Below are 18,461 nucleotides of genomic sequence, written 5' to 3' on the forward strand. Positions count from 1 at the left end.
CAACGGATTTAGCCCGCAAAGCCCGTTAATTTGCGTGCGGGTTTTTTTTTAGCCCTGATTAATAAACAGGCGGGTTTGTGCAGGTTTTTAGCGTGCGGGTTTGCGGGTTACGGGTTTAAACGTCAAGCCTAATCCCTATGATCATGGTACTATTACAGAGGTGCAACCTTGTCCTGCAAAAGCAACCTATTCAATTAAATACCAACCTGCCAATATAGATTCAACTTGTGCAACACATGAAACTACATCAAAGTTTTCGTATGTAGGAAACTAAATTTACAATCAGTAAAGTGCATCGTTGATAAGATTTTATATGAAGCAATTTTAACCCATAAAAAAGGGCTACAATTTATCATCAGCAACTCTCCTCAGTTCCACACTAAACAAACAAAAAGCAGTAAATTAAACACTGTAAAATTCCAAAATTGCTCAGTTTTCTATTGCTGTTCAGGTTTCCAAAAAAAAATTGACGAAAATAGGAGGGAGCCTTCCAAAGTGGTTTTGAGAGCACCACTTTATTTAGAAAGAGGATAACATTACCATGCGTCTTTTTACATATGCTCAAGCTGTAATCAGTCTTTAACCAATAGTTGATGAGCAAGACTCTTACTCATGCTCCAGGGTTGTTTCTGGGTTTTTCAACGCGCTACAGCCATGGAAACTTGTCTTCTTTAGGATCTCGATGACATCAAAATTCCTTCTTAGCTCATCACCCTCCGATCCTTCTCCCTACAAAAACAGTCCAGCTAATTTCCACTGCCAATACGAAATGATACAGTGCTGATTTCTTGACTACAAAAACAGTCTGGCTAATTTCCACTGCTGATACAAAATGATAGAATGCACAGTTCTTCAATAAGATCGAAAACACTACATTCACTAAACACATAAAAGAATCAAATTTTGATGATCTAATCAACAACCTTGCCCTCAAGCAAAAACACTACATCTACTCAACATACTCAGAGGAGCTTCAGCCACATCATTTTATACGTGATAAGAAGAACAAAAAGTTGCTGCTCATACTTTGTGACTCATAAATAATAGCAGTCTCAACACACTAATGTATATAAAACAAAATACAATAATGTGGCACAGCTCACAGAATTACTTCCATGTTCAGTGTAAAAATTATAAGCAGATATGTCATGTTGTAGTATTCATACCATGAGTAAATGTGGGTAGCAACAATTACCCAGATTTAATCGATTCCCAAAAGCCAGCCTTGAGTGGATATGTCTTATGAATTCTGCTTCCTGTGAACAAAAATAAGAAAAAGCTTAAAACTTTTCCATTGTAGCTCACAGAAAAGGGTAATGACTAAACTCTTAACACTTATTAAACTGCAAAAATGGGCTAGTATGCATACCTTTAATATGGCTGTGGCTTAATTTCCAAGGAACAATAACTTATTTGATACTTGACGACCCAAATAAAATGAAGCAATAGGAAACCTGCCACAAATATAAAACGAAAAGGGCATCACTTTCTTGAACCGATAAACACACATTCTACTTCACCATCATTATCAAGTAATTGCACCTTATGGTTGGAAAAGTGCCTACAGATATTTCCATAAAATTCCTAATTGTACTTACAGAACACATTAAACACAGAACAGAAAGCATATATCTACACTTTACATACCCACAACTTTGAGTTGAACAAAACTAAGAATCAATGTCCAAAAGTCTCAGCAAGTTAAAAGTGCATTTAGCTCTAAATTTTACCATTCTGACTAAACAGAGACCAAGAGTTGACATTTTTCTCCTTGAATGCATTCACCCAGTTCAAATAAACATAAGATACAATGATAGAATGATAGAAATTAGCAAATTGACCATACCCAAACACTAAAATTCACGGACCAGTAAAAAGATTGAAGCTTTAATCATAGCAACTGATATATACCTTGATTTCTCGGAGTTTGATTTGAAAGGTGGAAGCTTCCTCTCTCTATGGGGAGGCTAAGTTGGACATATTGGACATATTGAGGAACAAAATCCTAGCTTTTCTTTCGAGACTTCAGTCAGGAGAAAATGATATTTCCATTCCAGCTAGAATAAGATGCCATAAGAGTTGAAGCTCCTTGAAAAATACAGTCCACATAAGGTGTCATATCTAGCTCAGCCAGGTGCTTTGCTGGTGGGTTTTCATCCTTTGCTTTCTCAACAATTTTCTTTTTCTCATTGCCTCTCACATCAGTTTCTTTTTGTCACAAATCTGATTCACAGTTTCTATACAAAAAGTTTTTCTCATTGCCTCTCACATCGGTTTCTTTTTGTCACAAATCTTATTCACAGTTTCTATACAAAAAGTTAAAAAACAAAAACAAAAAACAAACAAACAAAAAAATACCAAGAAGACACATCAGCTATCAAAGAAAAAGAAAACTTAACCAAATGTATATTCAGCTATCAAAGAAGATGCATCAGTGTTTGCTGAAATAGTCTATGAGATGCTCCAGCATCGAATGGGATGTCGTCTTCTAAGATTGCACAGAACAATCAGCTCCATTTTTCTTCAATCAAAAAAGTAGGCAAAAAGAAAATTTTATGCTGCTCACTCTCATTCTCTCAATAGCTCTTACACAACCACCTAGAAGCAAACCAAGGAAAACTCACCTGACAAAAATTCTCTGATTGATCTCCTTAAGTATTTATAATCCTCTTCAAGGCCAAAACTGGAAGCCACAGGGACAATAACATTGTCAATCATCATTTCCCAGTGATGGAAGAAACATTCAGTACGTCTAAATTGTCAATACTATGTATATGATAAAACTTTTCATGAGTATTAAAACGCAAAGGATTAATTTATCAAGTTAAAAGTACCTGAAATGAGGCAGTTACTGGGTTGGTACTCTTATTAAGATCAAAGGATAGACACTGTTGAGCCTATAAAGTCAGAGACGAATTAGATATCGTAAACAACCTAGAACTTCAATGCCATTGGAGTGAGAAAGGGCGAGAATAAAACCTGCATTCAAAATCCTGAATTAGGTTCCAAACTATAGTAGTTGATCCCCCATTAAATTTACAGTGCTCACTCAATGTTCATGTAGCAGGCTTTGGACTTCAACTTCTGCCGGGAAGAAGCAACCGACAACTGCTCGATCAAAAATAGCTTCAGATGGAGACTTTCAGACACAGAATTGTGAGGACAAAAATCAATACCTCAGTAAAAGTATCATTGGGAATATCTTGAGTGGCATCAATGTCAGGAATGTCTTGAGTAACTCCAGTTTCAAGTTCTTCATCTTGTTCCAAATCTTCTTCACGCATGAGTTGCCTGCACCACTCACTCATCTCTTTCAGGCGACCCTTCATCCTTTTCAGCCTCTGCAGATTCCCATTTCAACAACCCAGAAAGATAAAGAAAGAAGCTTTAATTTCATAAACCCAAGAATGTTAAGAAAGGTCTTAGAAAACTGAGAGAGGCATTGTGACAAACACATGGGGTGCATAAAAATCAAGCCTTGGAAATGGGAGTGTCGGTGCCTTTCTTTTTTTGTACTCGCTCTCCCTAAACCATGCACGCTCCCCTCTCTTTCGGTCTCCAGCGATTACACACCAAAACTGAGAGACTAATTGAGAAGCAAACTCTAAACACGAATACTCAGACGTAAGGAGTCAAATTTAAACTAAGCTAAAGCTGGGAATCCAGATGAAAAATTTAGTTACTTGCAATTGGAAAACTGACCTGACCTGATAAAGAATACTCTTCGCCGCTTGATAAATATCCTTTGGATCCAATGAGAAGAAAGAAAACTCAGATTTCGCTCTCTCACTCTCTCTCTCTCTCCGGTGATCAAAATTAAACCCTTCTCTCTCTCTCTCTCTCTCTCTCTCTCTTCGGGCAAAGCAAAGAAACACACTTGGACTCTCTTCATTTCTCTCTGCATTGTTCTCTCTCTTCGTGGAGCAAGGAAACAGAGCCACGCGGAAATCATCGGGACGCCAATGAAGACGTGCACCTATCCGGGCAAAATCAGGTAAAAAACCAAAGAGAATGCAGGGGTAATTCAGCAAAGTAGCAAGCGACAATCCCTGATGAACAGTACAACAGTGGATCTATCCATCCAGGATGAACAGTGAAACAGTGGATCTGTCTTTAATTAGACTAGGAAAATAACCTGCGCAATGCCGCGGGGCAAAAAGTTGTATTTCTTGTTCATTTTTTAAAAACATTGTAGTTGAATATAATTTGGTTAACAAAAATAAGTAATCGGTGTTGAAATGAATTGAAGAATAGTTTTAATAAATTGAGGTGACATTGTTGATGAGTTGATTGACATTGTAAGACGCTAATTGATTGATATACACAGGCATGTTATCAACAGGTGGGAAATGGAAAAATAACTATTATGCAAAGCAACCGCGACAGCCTGAAAAGCTTTATAAGCCGGAAATGCTATATTCCTGTGATCATGGGTACCATTACATCGGTGCAACCTTGTCCTGCAAAGGCAAGCTATTCAATTAATACCAACGTGCCAATATAGATTCAACTTGTGCAACACAGTGCAATGAAACTACATCAAAGTTTTTTTTATAAAGGTGCATCATTACTAAGATTTCATATGAAGGAATTTTAAACCATAAAAAAGGGCTACAATTTGTCATCAGCAACTGTCCTCAGGTCCACACTAAACAGACCAACAGCAGTAAATTAAACACTATAAAATTCCAAAATTCTCAGTTTTCAATTGGCTATTCAGGTTTCCAAAAAAAATAAAATAATAGTTGACGAAAATAGAAAGGATCTGACCTTGCATCGTTCGTCTCTGGTTCACTCTCCTATCGAGTACGGATCAGTTAAGAGATCAAATTTAGACCATACTATTTAAACCAGTTTATTTAGAAAGAGGACAACATTACCATGCGTTCATATGCTTAAGTTGTAATCAGTCTTTAATCAATAGTTCATGCTCCAGGGTTGTTTCTGGGTTTTTCAACGCGCTAGAGCCAATAACCTTTGGAAACTTGTCTTCTTTAGGATCTCCATGACATCAGAATTCCTTCTTAGCTCATCACCCTCCAATCCTTCTCTCCTGAGGTTAAATGAGTGCAAATAAAGCAAAAGCTTGTATCATGCAAAGACATGCTGACTGAAAACTGCACTGAAGATATACAGTAATTACTTGGAATCCAACATTGCTAGATGACATGCAAGTCATTGCATTATCCTTACAAACAGAACTCTTCTGAAGTATACAATAAAACATTATAACTACAAAAATAGTTTGGCTAATTTCCATTGCTGATACAAAATGATACAATGCACATTTCTTAACGACAAAAACAGTCCGGCTAATTTCCACTGCTGATACGAAATGATAGAATGCACAGTTCTTCAATAAGAATGAAAACTATCTCCTACTGCCCTCAAGCAAAAAATACTACATTCACTAAACACATAAAAGAATCAAACTTTGATGATCTAATCAAAAACCGAACTTGCCCTCAAGCAAAAACACTACGTTTACTCAACATACTCAGAGGAGCTTCAGCCACATCATTTTAAATAATAGCAGTTTCAACACACTAATGTATATAAAACAAAATACAATAATGTGGCACAGCTCACAGAATTAAAATACTTCCACATTCAGTGTGAAAATTATAAGCAGATATGTCATGTTGTAGTATTCATATCATGAGTAAAAGTGGATATCAACAATTACCCAGATTTAATCGATTCCCAAAAGCCAGCTTTATATGTCTTATGAATTCTGCTTCCTGCAAACAAAAATAAGAAAAAACTTAAAACTTTTCCATTGTAGCTCACAGAAAAGGGTAATGACTAAACTCTAACACTCATTAAACTGCAAAAATGGGCAAGTATGCATACCTTTAATAAGGCTGTGGCTTAAATTCCAAGGAAACAATAACTTATTCGATACTTGACGATCCAAATCAAATGAAGCAATAGGGCAGCTGCCACAAATATAAAATGAAAAGGGCATCACTTCCTTGAACCCATAGACACACATTTTACCTCACCATCATTATCAAGTAATTGCACCCAATGGTTCGAAAAGTGCCTACAAATACTTCCATATAATTCCTAATTGTACTTACAGAACACATTAAACACAGAGCAAAAAGCATATATCTTCACTTTACATACCCACAACTTTGAGTTCAACAAAACTAAGAATCAATGTCCGAAAGTCTCAGCAAGTAAAACTGCATTTAGCTCTAAATTTTACCATTGTGACTAAACAGAGACAAAGAGTTGACATTTTTCTCCTTGAATGCATTCACCCAGTTCAAATAAACATAAGGTACAGTGATAGAGTGATAGAAATTAGCAAACTGACCACACCCAAACACCAAAATTCAGTAAAAAGATTGAAGCTTTAATCATAGCAACTGATATGTACCTTGATTTCTCCAAGTTTGATTTGAAAGGTGGAAGCCTCCTCTCTCTAGGCGGAGGCTAAGTTGGACATATTGGACATATTGAGGAACAAAATCCTAGCTTTTCTTTCGAGATTTTAATTAGGAGAAAATGATATTTCCATTCTAGCTAGAATAAGATGCCATAATAGTTGAGCCAAAGCAAAAACAACAGAATCTGGCACTGCATTTATCTTGACTTGAATCACAATTCACAACGAAAGGAAAATTAAAAGGTTAAAGTTTTAATGAAAGAGGCTGCTAGAGATGGATGAAGTTGTGAGGCTGTGAGCTAAAGCCACTAAGTCCATACAATAACAAAAAATGAAATCACAGAAGCATTCTATCAACTTCCACCAATTCCATAGATCAAACTTTGACACCAAACTTCTTTTCATCCAAGCTAATGAAATGAATCTGAAAATTTAGTTACCAAAGAGAAGAAAAGACTCAAGGATTGATTATCGCCCATTCAAATACACAAACTATACAGTAACATTTAGCTAGAGCTAAATCCACTATTTCATAGTATAATGTTGGAATTTTCAGAATTTTTTAATTTGTTCTGCAAAGTCTGGTGTGGCATTTGCCTTGAATCGAATCGCAACAAAAGGAAAATTAATAGCTTATAGTTTCACATATATCCACTTAGGTCTAAAAGAGGCTGCTGGAGATGAATCAAGTTGTGAGCTAAAGCCAGCAAGTCCTTAGATGGCCACAAAGGGAATCAAGACCAGGCAAAGTACCTTTTCCCTTCTTCATTAGATAGAAATTCAAACCAAAAACAAAGCACTAAAAGCTGGAAAGTTAATTATAAGATTAACTAAGCCGATGATGAACAGTGAATCCCGCACCCTCCTTTAATATATAGTACTAGTTGTTACACCCGCGCATTGCTGCGGGGTTGTTTTTTTTCCTTGTCTCTTCCACTGCTTTTGCTTACAACATTATTTACCCTAAGTTTCAAAAAAAAAAAAAAAAAAGGTAAGAAAAGTGAGTACTCCATTTTTTTGTTTATAAAAGAAACAAACTGCAGTTGAAGAGAGGGACACCCGCCTTACTTCTTATGAAAGAAAAATTATAATTAACATGAAACTGAAAATGAAAGAGCACAAAACAAAGTCCAAATACAACTTAGAAAAATGCTCTGGACACCCAAGTAAAAATCCAAAATGGACAAATGAAACTGGTAAAAATAAGTAACAACCATAAGCACCTTAAATAATTAAACCAACAGAGAACAAATATATACATAGACAATTAAGAGAAACTACACAAAGTCTTTACATTAGTGAGAGAACTAAGAGATCCGGCTAGAGCGCGTGTGCAGTACTTGCTCTGTGTATAGAAAGTTAATGTCAATCTTTTGTTTATAAAGAAAATTAAAAATAAATCTTGGTCTTTGTTTCACAGCGAATATCCAATTGCTGCACTCGTAGAAAGAAATGACCAGCTGCTGCGCTACCCAAACACCAAGGCAAACAATGATAATCTGGTTTAAGCACATCATCAATAGAATGGTCCTCGTAGAAACAACCAAGGCACTGTCCCATTTTCTAATTCTGCCAAAGACAGTAGAATGGATACCGGCAAGCAGACTAAGATTACATCATGGTCTGTCTGCTTGCTAATTGCAGTCTAGAAAAGCCGATGGTTCTTTCTGGGACTTCTTGTGGAAACATCTGTAAATAGATTAGTAAAAGAATGAGTACTATATCCAGACTGTCGGGCAAAAAAAAAAAAAATTGTAAATAGGATATTCGAGTAATTGCAGTTTAGTTCATCACCTGCAGTAGCATATAGTGAGTTGTAATGCACTTCGCTCCAAAAGCTCTGAAAAACAACACAAAAGGGTGGTCAAGTTTGAAGAAAAAACAAAAGAACCCTCACTGACTTTTATTTGGAAGTTCTACTATAGCAATATAACACAAAGGCTGAACAGAAACTGACATATCTTATGCGTTCTGCATTCTCTTTCAAGTTTCAATGCAGCTTGACGTTAAGATGCAGTAAGCAAATGAGATATACCTTGTGTAGGATTCCTGTCTTCAGGAAGGATCTCAATGTAGCAAGTATCCCGAAGAGAGGTGATTAAACAAATTTTGGCTCCAAACTACAGATAAAACCATAAGGCGTTAGAAGCCAATCATTCTGGAAATATCATTAGAGCAAGAAATAATGAAACCATTGATGAATAAACAAAAATAATCAACAGATACCAAGACTTTATGTTTTATGAATTTGTACTTCATTCTAATTAGAACTACAGGTTTACTATTAAATCATGACTATAAACAAATGAAACAAAGATCAACTTGGATCGTGATTTCTGCAGACTGATACTATATTACTCGATGGAAAGCAGACAACAAAGAAGTGCATTTCAGGCCTGTGTATGAAATCAAAACCTGAAACTAAGTGAGGTTTTGCAGTGCAGACCAAGCATTTATGATCAGTGATGCTAATTAATTAATTGTGGTCCACCATTTCCTCACTTCTTATGATTACAATACAATTCACTTCTCATCTTGATGCAAGGGAACAATTACATGGAACATAAGATCATCCAAATCATGCCTTCACAAATAAATGGTTCAAGTGACGAAGAAAGTAGGCATCTTCACAAAATGACCACAGAACATATAAAAAAGGGAAATTGCTTCTTGATAGTCCCACACAATACAAACCCTTCTGTCCCTTTGAATGGTTTGGAGAACTTGGTCTTGGAATCCCATCTTCTTTCAAAAGATAATCATCTGCCTAGGAAAAATAAATAAATAAATCAATATGAATTGAGGCCAAAAAACAACTGCACTTTGTTAATTGTAATTGATTAGTATAATCACCTTGAGCCACAAACTTGTTGATGTCTTGAATCCGGTGCAGAAAACGATGGACTCAAACTGGTACGACTTCCCCTTTTTGAGTTCCACATCGCTTCCTCTTATGCTGCCTATTTCTGCGGGTAAAACCTGCATGGATAAAAAAAAAAAAAAAAAAAGCATTGCAAGTTGTAGTTTTAGACTTCTATTTAGTTATCTTGTTAATACAAACTCAAAACAAATGACAATAAAACCGAAAAATTGACGTATGAGGCAGAGGATCATGTTTTGTTTACCTGAATCTCGCCGGACTTGATCTTACTACAGGTGCCGACATCAATGGTCGGATACTTGCTGTAATTGATCTTCATAAAGAAAGGGCCCTCTTTTGGCCTGGGTATCCCGTACTTGGGTCAGGTCTCCATAAACCAGCTTGCTAAGCAAAACCATCAAATAATCCACTTTGCTAAATGAAAGATATCTTAACAAAACCAAGGCCAAATAAACCATCCTTCTTGACAAAAAATGAACCTGCATATCACATCATTTCATATAATATTAAGCTAAATCTTATATTTAACCACAAAATATCATACACGTCAGATTTTGACTACCTTACCGGGCTTTGAACAGTGATTGAAGTCTTTGCACCATCATTTGCCAGATCCAAAGCAATTTCCATGCCGGAATTCCCAGAGCCAGCCTCGATTTAATGCACCCTCCGATCCTCAGATAGATAAACCTAATTCAATCTCACAGATAGGAATCACAGAATGTTCAGTTTACACTGATATTCAATTGCTGAAGTATAGAATCATCTAAACGTTCATAAGGAGTGTACTGAGTCCTAACATTATCAACACCAATGGCATTCACAAACCAAAATCAAGAACTCAATTATTTCAATACTGAATTAAAATTGAAACTGAAATCTCAATCATACTTGATTCTAGAAACTTAAAGTCTTACCGACCGTTCACTGTTGTCGAAGTTGTAGCTTCTAGCTTCTGAGCTTTCTTCAAAAATTGATTGAAATTGCAAACCTCCATACAGTTCAGAGCAAGGACACTAAGGAGAGTGACCGAGCAAGAGAAAGGAAAGGAACAAAAATTGGGCGCAAACGGAGGAAGGATTTTATATCTAGGGCGGATGGCAAGGCTGTAAATTATTACAAAATAAGGATAACATTGTAATTTTAATAATCGGCTCGGCTGGAGCTGGTACTGTTACTAAGCCGATGATGAACAGTGATTCACCATCCCTCCTTTAATATATAGTATAATAATAATTGCGAGACAGATTTGCGTCTTTCAATAGAATTAGAATTAGAATGAGCAAAACAGTGGGGATGAGTCGTATAAATTTCCCTGGCATGCCAGGCTTACAGACTTTTGCTCTGGTTGTACGTGGTTTTTAATGTCCCTGTCCTTGTGTATATAAGTTAGGAGGGCGCAGCTACCTGTCCTTGTGTATATAAGTTAGGAGGGCGCAGCTAGGTGTAAATTCTCACTTTTATCTCAAAGCCGGCCAGCTGCCACTAGCCGGACAACACATCATCCTAGCTTTTAAGATGCATGCATCCTACGTTGTATGAGAGATTAGAAAATCTTCAGCGTTTGGGTTTGGTACGCATCAGTAAATGCATCTACTAGCCTCCTCCGTTTATTTTTCTTCTCTATCTCTCTAGTTTGCCAGTCATTGATGATTCAGTATTTATTGCTCAATTATTTTGATCAACCCTCTTCAAGTTTCATCTGTACGGGATTTGTTTTATTTGAATATATACAGGAAATTAAGTACAAAGGGTTTTTTCAAAAAAAAAAAAAAAAAAGAGTACCAAGGGTTGAGGTACAAGGGGCCCTTGGGTTAGCCAAACTGATGAGGAAATAGTGGAGACCTATGTTAGGATTAAGACTATAAGATTCCAGCTAGGAATAAAGGGTCATGCGCAAGAAATTGAAGAAAATTAAATTAAATACTATACATATAAAATGGGTAAGCTAGCTGGTTGATTTAGTATTGAGCCATTGATAAAAACAAAAGATAGAACAAAATTTTATTTATCAACCCATAATTGGAACTTTCATTTCTTTCTTTGTTTAAAACTACCTTCAAAATGGAGTACGTCACGATTATTATATGTTTACAAATAGGTAAAACCCTAATCGTTTATGTATCTTATGATTATAAATGTCTCATCCCATGTATATCTATAATCATAATGTCTCAGACCATGTATCTTATGATTATAATTAATGTAATCGTTTATGTTTCTAGCTACTTTCGGTGTTATCAATATTATCAATCTATTGGAATACTTTAATTAGTTCACTAATTAAGATTCCCCAACAATTAATTATAGTGCATATTAATATATACTAGAAGAAAAGCAGCTGCCCCCTATTATGGTGCGTCTATATATGAAGGAATAATGCTCATTGCTCATGTCCTCTTCTCCATCTATATATGAAAGAACAATGCTCATTGCTCATGTCATCTTCTCCATGGAGAAGAGGACAAAATGCTAATTTCATTTTTTGTAGTGGGCCAAAAGTAGAAACTAAACTGAGGGTACACTGGTACAGTATGACTATCAAAAGAAAAGGTCGGGAAGTATTGTAATGAATGACCGAATCGTACTATAGACAGTGGCGGCATGAATACGCTACGAACCAACTATTGAATTTACCCAGCAACCCATTTAGTTTTTGTTTTTTTTACTTTATTGACGAACATTTAATGATTTAATAATGGTCCTCATAATATTTTACAGTGAATAGTTTAAGAGATGGAAAACCCGTGAACAGAGGTAAGCAATTACTAATTAGCAAATCCAGTTTGCCTACTTTCTTCATATATTATGATAAATTAATGGGAGTATTCAGAGTACCGACGTGTACTTATATCAACTTGAATGAATGGTTGAATTATATTAAATACATTTTTTTGTTATTAAAAAAAAGTTATAAATATTAAGGGTTTAGATCATCTTATAAGTGTTTGGTCACTTGCACCGTCGGTGCATAGAAGAATTTCCAATATATATAAAGTAACTTTATAATTTCTATGTGCTTACAAATTGAAGATCCTAGCCTTAATGAAAATTAAAATTCAAGGATTCAACTTGGACTAGGAGACGGTGGAGTCTTATGCATGTAACTCTGAATTTTATTAGGTACCTAGATCTTGATTGCTAATTAAAGAGTAAAGACCTATTTACAAATCTACCACAGGTGTTACTGACACAATAATTTTATGCTTTGTTTGGTTCGCAGAATATAAGCATCGAGAAAGAAAAGTTATTCGTTTCTTGCGTTTGGGATGTAAAAGGAAATGATAATTTCCTGAAGCAAATGAAAATGGGGGAAATGGTTCACCATACTTCAAAGGAATCACTTTTTCCTCTTCTTTCCTTGCATTTATTATTCACAACACATTATTTTATTGCATTAATAGCAAACTTTTTAACAACTTTCCTTATGTTACCAAACAGCATAATGGAAAGTTCTTCGCAAATTTAATTTTCCTTCCATTACCATGGGAAAGACAAATGAATTGCTTTCATTTCTGTGAACCAAAGGAGGCTTTAGGTGATTAAAGATTGTAGCCAGCAGCTAGCTCTCTCTCTCTCTCTCTATAAGTGTATGTAGAGCTCATATGCATTATTAATGTGCTAGAGTTAAATTATTGGTGGAGTGATATTTTGCATTGGGCTAGGATAAACCTAATTCATTGTTGTTATCTCTATATTTTAGATGCCATAGTGCATAATGTGTTTACTCTATGGTATAAAGTGGAGTGATTATGTTCGGACCGATACACACACATATGCAGATACATATACAATAGTTCTATTGATAATCAGTCTGACGCATGTCTTCTGCAGCATTACCTAACTGTTCTGTAGCATGCATGATACAAACAGAAAATGCAGGACCAGGCAAATCTGAAGTTGATCATGACATATAAGAGCTTGCTAGTTATACATATGTATTGACCTTACATTTTTGATGGACTTCGACAATACAATACGATGGAGTTTTATATATAGAAACAGAAAAGGTACACTAGCAAACGAAAGAAACCTAATTAAGTAAAGAAGAGGGACACCAGCCTTACTCTTCCTCTATGTTTGAACAAATAGAAGAAACAAAAGTGGGAAGAATAAGCAAATACAGAACCGGCCTGATCATAAAGATGTGCCGCATTATTCCATGAAAGAGAAGACACGCATGCGTACTATTATTACATGAATATATAGATTCCTAGCTATATGCTCCCTTAAGCGTTCAAAGAAACTAATAATATTGGTCTGCCATGAAATTTGAAGTAGCTTCTGTGCTTGTGGTTCTGCTCATAGGTAATTTGGTATCCTTAGCACCTTTAAGATTGTCGCTCTCGAGTGGAAAGAGCTTAAGAGTTTGAGTTTCTGTGCTTTCTTCTTCTTCTTCTTCTTTGTAAATATTCGGTGTAGTCAATACCATACCGTAATTGTAATCATAATAGTGATGAAAGTCCAAGAGCTTTTTGTAAATTAATGTAGCTGACACGTTTGTGTTTGAGGTCAGTCCAGGTGAATCGGTATGTTCCATAAGTAGCCCGGAGGAATTGCTTTTCGCCATGCTCGTCATCCTCTCTTGCAGTACTGAAGATGATTCCTGAGGACGTACAGTAACAAATGAAACTCATGCACATATGTAGTGCAAAATAGTAAAAGGCCTCAATGACCTCAATCTTAGGTGTCTTGCCATGTAAGCAAATTCAAATTTTTATTTTCAATTCCGCATAATATATATTGCCAAATTATAATCTTGGAACACTAATTTTACCCTTTTATATTTCCTTTTAGATTGAATTAATGACATTAATGAATTTAATTAGAATTTGAAATATCTTTCTTCGCTTCAATTAATACGTATTCCTTCATGTTTAAATTTAATATTTAATTGTGAGAGAAAATTTTTAGTGAAAATAATTTATTATTAGATCCACTCTTAACTCTTTCTTCCAATGTTTGTCCTTTACTTATTAAGAGATTTAAATATTACTTAAATTACTAGATTTTATGGATTAAAATTACGATATCAATATATTCTCTTCCCATTTGTGTGGATCCAATTTTTTTTTTCTTTTTTATACGGAATCTAATTTAATTTTTTTACTTTCCTAATTAATTTATTAGTGTAAGGATGATTAGTTACTTTTTATTAATTTTATTAAATTTATTTACAAACAACTTTTTACACCACAACACCCCAACTAAGGGGCGGATCAATAACCACCTAAATTATAATTAAGATTATACTCTCATTCTAGACCATTAGATCATATAACCATTATATTATAGTTGAGATTAAAAAAAAAAAGTTATTTGTTTTTAAATAAATATATTTCATTATTTATATGTGTGTGTATTTTTTGGATGAAATATATATATATATATATATATATATATATATTCATATGAACATGAATATGTATTTTTCACATATATTTTCATAATTTGTAGGAACCCAACAAACTCCGAATTCATATAAATGTGTTATGCAAATCTATTCTTGATTGAAGAAAAAAGAAACAGAAAAAAAAAAACCATTTTTTTTAAAGTAAGCAAATAATTTAGAGCTATTGGATTTTAGAAGGGCAAGATGATTTTTTTTTTTAAAGTATTACATGGCATAAGTGTAATGTGAGTAGGTGACATAACATGACAACTCAGATTGAGGCGAATAATCATTTTCCAACATTAAATAATGCATTCAATAAATTTCTATAGTTTCTTGAGATTTTGGCTCGATATACATTATACAATATACACTTACCTGATCGGTAAGAAGAGTGAAGCTTCGTAGTGTCCATCTATTCTGCTGCTCAACTTCAAAACAACGAACAAAGTCAACGGCAAGCAAACAATTTCCATAACATGAAATAATCTGTTAATTAATTTTTGCACCCGTTCAGCTATATAGAACCAATAAATTTACAAGTCCTTGTACTCGAGTGCCCGTTCAATTAATTAGGTTCTCCAGCTCTTGGCTAGGGTTTGCTGACTTGCCTGGTGAGTCATGAGTGTAAAGCACGGTTATATTATTTGTACTGAATGGTCTTAATTATTATTAACATAACCATTAACTCTCTCACTCTCCCCTCCTCATAGCATAGATATTCAATATGGTATACAGTAATTGAGCCGTAGCCCGTAGGTGACCTAAAGGAGCTGGCCTCACCAAGTGTTGAACCCTAATCCCCCTATTACCTGGGGAGCCTTGTGTCCAACAGATAGATTAACTGCATGTTAATAATAAAATGATGCTTATTAAATGATACCTCCTGCAGATTCTTTTTCTCGGAGACAGCTAATTGTGTTGTTAGTCAAAGTTTGTTGTTGTTGTTGTTTAGAGTCGGACTGATGCATGGACACGAGTTCACGGCGTGTCTTCTGCCTCTCCCTGGCTCGGCGGTTCTGAAACCAGTAGAATATATTCTTGCCTTCAACCCTCCCATAGTTTCGAAGCCGTGCAGTCACCTGTCGGATTTGTTGGGCCGTCGGCGTCTTGATCCCAGATCGATACAGCTCTTCCAGATGCACTATCTGCTCCGGGGTTGGAGTCCATCGGGAACTTCGATTATGACTATAAGAACAATCACTGCTATTTCTGCCTTGCTCATTCGACGTCACTGGAACCACTGCATACGTACACATGAAATCAGATTATCAGCTACCCACAGAATAATCAGACCATCAAAGTATGATATGTATATATATGTATGTGTGTGTGTGTACTGCAATCATCTATATATGATTGTGTGTGTGTGTGTGTACTGCAATCATCTATATATGAATGTGTGTGTGTGTATAAATCATCGGTACGTACTCTGATGGTGGTGGTTGAATGGTAACAAAGGGATTTGGGTCATGTTGGAAGTAGAGCTAAGCTTTGGAGTGAGTAGTACTGCAGGCTGAGGATATGCAGCTTTGATCGAGTACTCAGGCAGAGCCCCAATATTAGGGTCTCTACAACCACTGCTGCTACCCATCATCGTCCACATCACTGATAGTTATTCAAACTACGATGGCTAACTAGACAAGGGAATGTTTTGAATCATGAGCAAAGATGGTAAGGGTATGGAGAGAGTCAGGTATGTGTGTGTGTATATATATTTATATATAGCCATATGTAAACATGCAGGAATAGTGGAGACAGAGATAGTAAATGGCCCCAAGGAGGCAAGGACGGTTGCTAACGGCAGAGGCAATGCGGTAATTTTTAATGCACTAAACGATAATAAAAGTTAATTGAGTAAATCTCTATTTTAACTGCCACTGCGGGAGCGTCGCTCTTTTGTTTCGCTATCCTGTATACGACGTCGTTGTCAACATTTACTCTGAGCATGAGCATAAAAGTTCAACCCTTGGGCTCCAGCTGTCGCTCCGGCAAGACAAAGAAGCAAACTATTTCTCTAGATTTGGCGGGAAAAAAGTTGGCCCCAGATGGTTTTGGGCTTTGGAGGCAGCGGCTCTCCTTCTTTGTGTCTTCTCCGGCAACGGCAATTGGCTGAGATAGCTAGGACGGCGACGGCAACGACGTCGACGTGTAAGGGAGTTTTTTCAACTATTAACTCTTCTGTGCTTCTACTTCTGTGAGCTTTAGAGAGATTTGAATTTGCTCACCACATTAGTAAAGGTGGTGATGCCCAGGGGCGGAACTACCTTCCGGTTTGACGGGGTCCGGACACCCCCCCCCCCCCCCCCCCCCCCCCCCCCCCCAAAAGGTGATGATCAAATATACTGGCCAAAAAAAAAATGATTGATATATGTGTGTGTGTAAGTGTAATAAAATAATCAATAACAATAAGGCGTTTTTTGAATTGATTCCAGCTATTTTTTCAAATGTGCAGTTATGTACGGTTTTTCCTTTTTCAAATTTATAAAAAATTTATTGTTGAGTTATGCATTATATTAAAAATGATTTTTTAATTTATTTTTGGAGTAGGTTTTTTTTTTTTTTTTTTTTTTGCCACTATGTCTGGACCCCCCCTACATTCAAATCCTGGTTCCGCCCCTGGTGATGCCACCACTCTACAAATGCTCACCACGTGTCCTTTTAATCATGGTTAAATCTTTAGGATTAATAGTAACTAGCAACATGCTCTCGTTTCTTGCGGGTGACATTGTGTTAAGGGAAAATGGTCAACTAAAAGGAATATATATTTTTTTTAACATAGAATAGTGGTGATTTGGCTATTTTAAATTTCAATTTACACTTTTATCTATTTATATTTTATTGATTTAATTTAATAATTATGTTATGAAAATGTAGAGATAGACTTCAAAATTTAGTGAAATCCTTTGACACTTCAAAATTTAGTGTAATTTAATAATTACACTTCAAAATTTAGTGAAATCCTTTGACACCAAAAGAGGGCCCTCCATTTATAATAGTAGAGATAGACTAATAATATTATATTAATAATTAATTAAGAAAGAAAAATAAAAGAACAAAACTCTCTCTCCTCTCCCATCAAACCCAGAAACAAACATAGCAAACTCAGTTTTGAAATATGATCATTTTCCTTAAGAATTTTGCAAATCAAGGACTGATAGAATACCAAAATGACCCAATTTTAATAGCAAGAGAGAAAGCAGTCTGAGAGAAAACAAATTCTCTCTAGCCACTAGTTCCTTTCTCCCTAGTCCCTACCTTCTTCACAACAAACCAGACAAACCCAATTCGAATAAATAATCCCACCAAACCCACATTTGAGATTTGAATATAGTGTAAAAATTAATTAAAGTCATTGGCACTCTGCCACCAGCTGGTAGCAATATAAATCCATAGTGAAATTTATTTTGGTGGACTAATTCATCTCTGCCACCACAATCGCCTGTGGCGAAAAGTTCCGACCTAGACACCGCTGACGGCATCCAAACAGAAACATCTCTCAATCTCACCAAAGCAAAAAGTTATCGTCCTCTTCATTGTCTTAAAGCATCTTTAGCAGTGCTATCCATTTTTGAGTCAAATTTTAGCTAAAGTAGCTAAAAAATTATTTTGGCTAGCCACTTTAAAAATACTTCTGTATCAATGCTCTCTATTTTAGATAATTTTAAATTTATATTATTTTTAAAATGAAGACTAAATAGTTTAAATGTATTTATAAATTACATAAAAATAACTCAAAATGAATGTTTTAAATTATAGAGAGCCTCATCTCGCTCTCTATATTTAGGAGC

General features: G+C 35.6%; 1 protein-coding gene and 1 long non-coding RNA gene across 13 annotated transcripts; both read right to left on the reverse strand.

Annotated features, from left to right (window-relative positions):
- Positions 1 to 275: 275 nt before the first annotated feature.
- LOC112174615 lies at positions 276 to 5,734 on the reverse strand. Of its 6 annotated transcripts, none has more exons than XR_005801301.1 (11): positions 5,687 to 5,734; positions 4,881 to 5,053; positions 3,708 to 4,460; positions 3,177 to 3,341; positions 2,980 to 3,108; positions 2,835 to 2,897; positions 2,625 to 2,683; positions 1,912 to 2,306; positions 1,370 to 1,454; positions 1,167 to 1,256; positions 276 to 729 (listed from the first exon to the last, which is right to left on the reverse strand). It is a non-coding gene; the product is annotated as an uncharacterized LOC112174615 (long non-coding RNA). The 6 variants fall into 6 exon arrangements; XR_005801304.1 differs by having other exon boundaries at positions 2,980 to 3,084; positions 4,881 to 5,117; positions 5,687 to 5,731; XR_005801299.1 differs by having other exon boundaries at positions 4,881 to 5,117; positions 5,687 to 5,730.
- Positions 5,735 to 7,577: 1,843 nt separating this feature from the next.
- Positions 7,578 to 10,336, reverse strand: LOC112172183 (probable indole-3-pyruvate monooxygenase YUCCA10). 7 transcript variants are annotated; one of them, XM_024309426.2, is made up of 8 exons: positions 10,196 to 10,336; positions 9,846 to 9,968; positions 9,523 to 9,757; positions 9,251 to 9,376; positions 8,982 to 9,164; positions 8,433 to 8,517; positions 8,192 to 8,237; positions 7,578 to 8,086 (listed from the first exon to the last, which is right to left on the reverse strand). In XM_024309426.2, the coding sequence occupies exons 3-8, from the start codon at positions 9,595 to 9,597 to the stop codon at positions 8,032 to 8,034; spliced, it is 570 nt and encodes a 189-aa protein (XP_024165194.1). In that variant the 5' UTR covers positions 9,598 to 9,757; positions 9,846 to 9,968; positions 10,196 to 10,336; the 3' UTR covers positions 7,578 to 8,031. The 7 variants fall into 7 exon arrangements, 3 of the variants coding, with proteins under 3 accessions (XP_024165194.1, XP_040365685.1, XP_024165195.1); XM_040509751.1 differs by having other exon boundaries at positions 10,200 to 10,218; XM_024309427.2 differs by having other exon boundaries at positions 9,841 to 10,269.
- Between the last annotated feature and the right edge of the window lie 8,125 nt (positions 10,337 to 18,461).

Source organism: Rosa chinensis, chromosome 6 (genome assembly GCF_002994745.2).
Source record: "Rosa chinensis cultivar Old Blush chromosome 6, RchiOBHm-V2, whole genome shotgun sequence".
Lineage (NCBI taxonomy): Eukaryota > Viridiplantae > Streptophyta > Magnoliopsida > Rosales > Rosaceae > Rosa > Rosa chinensis.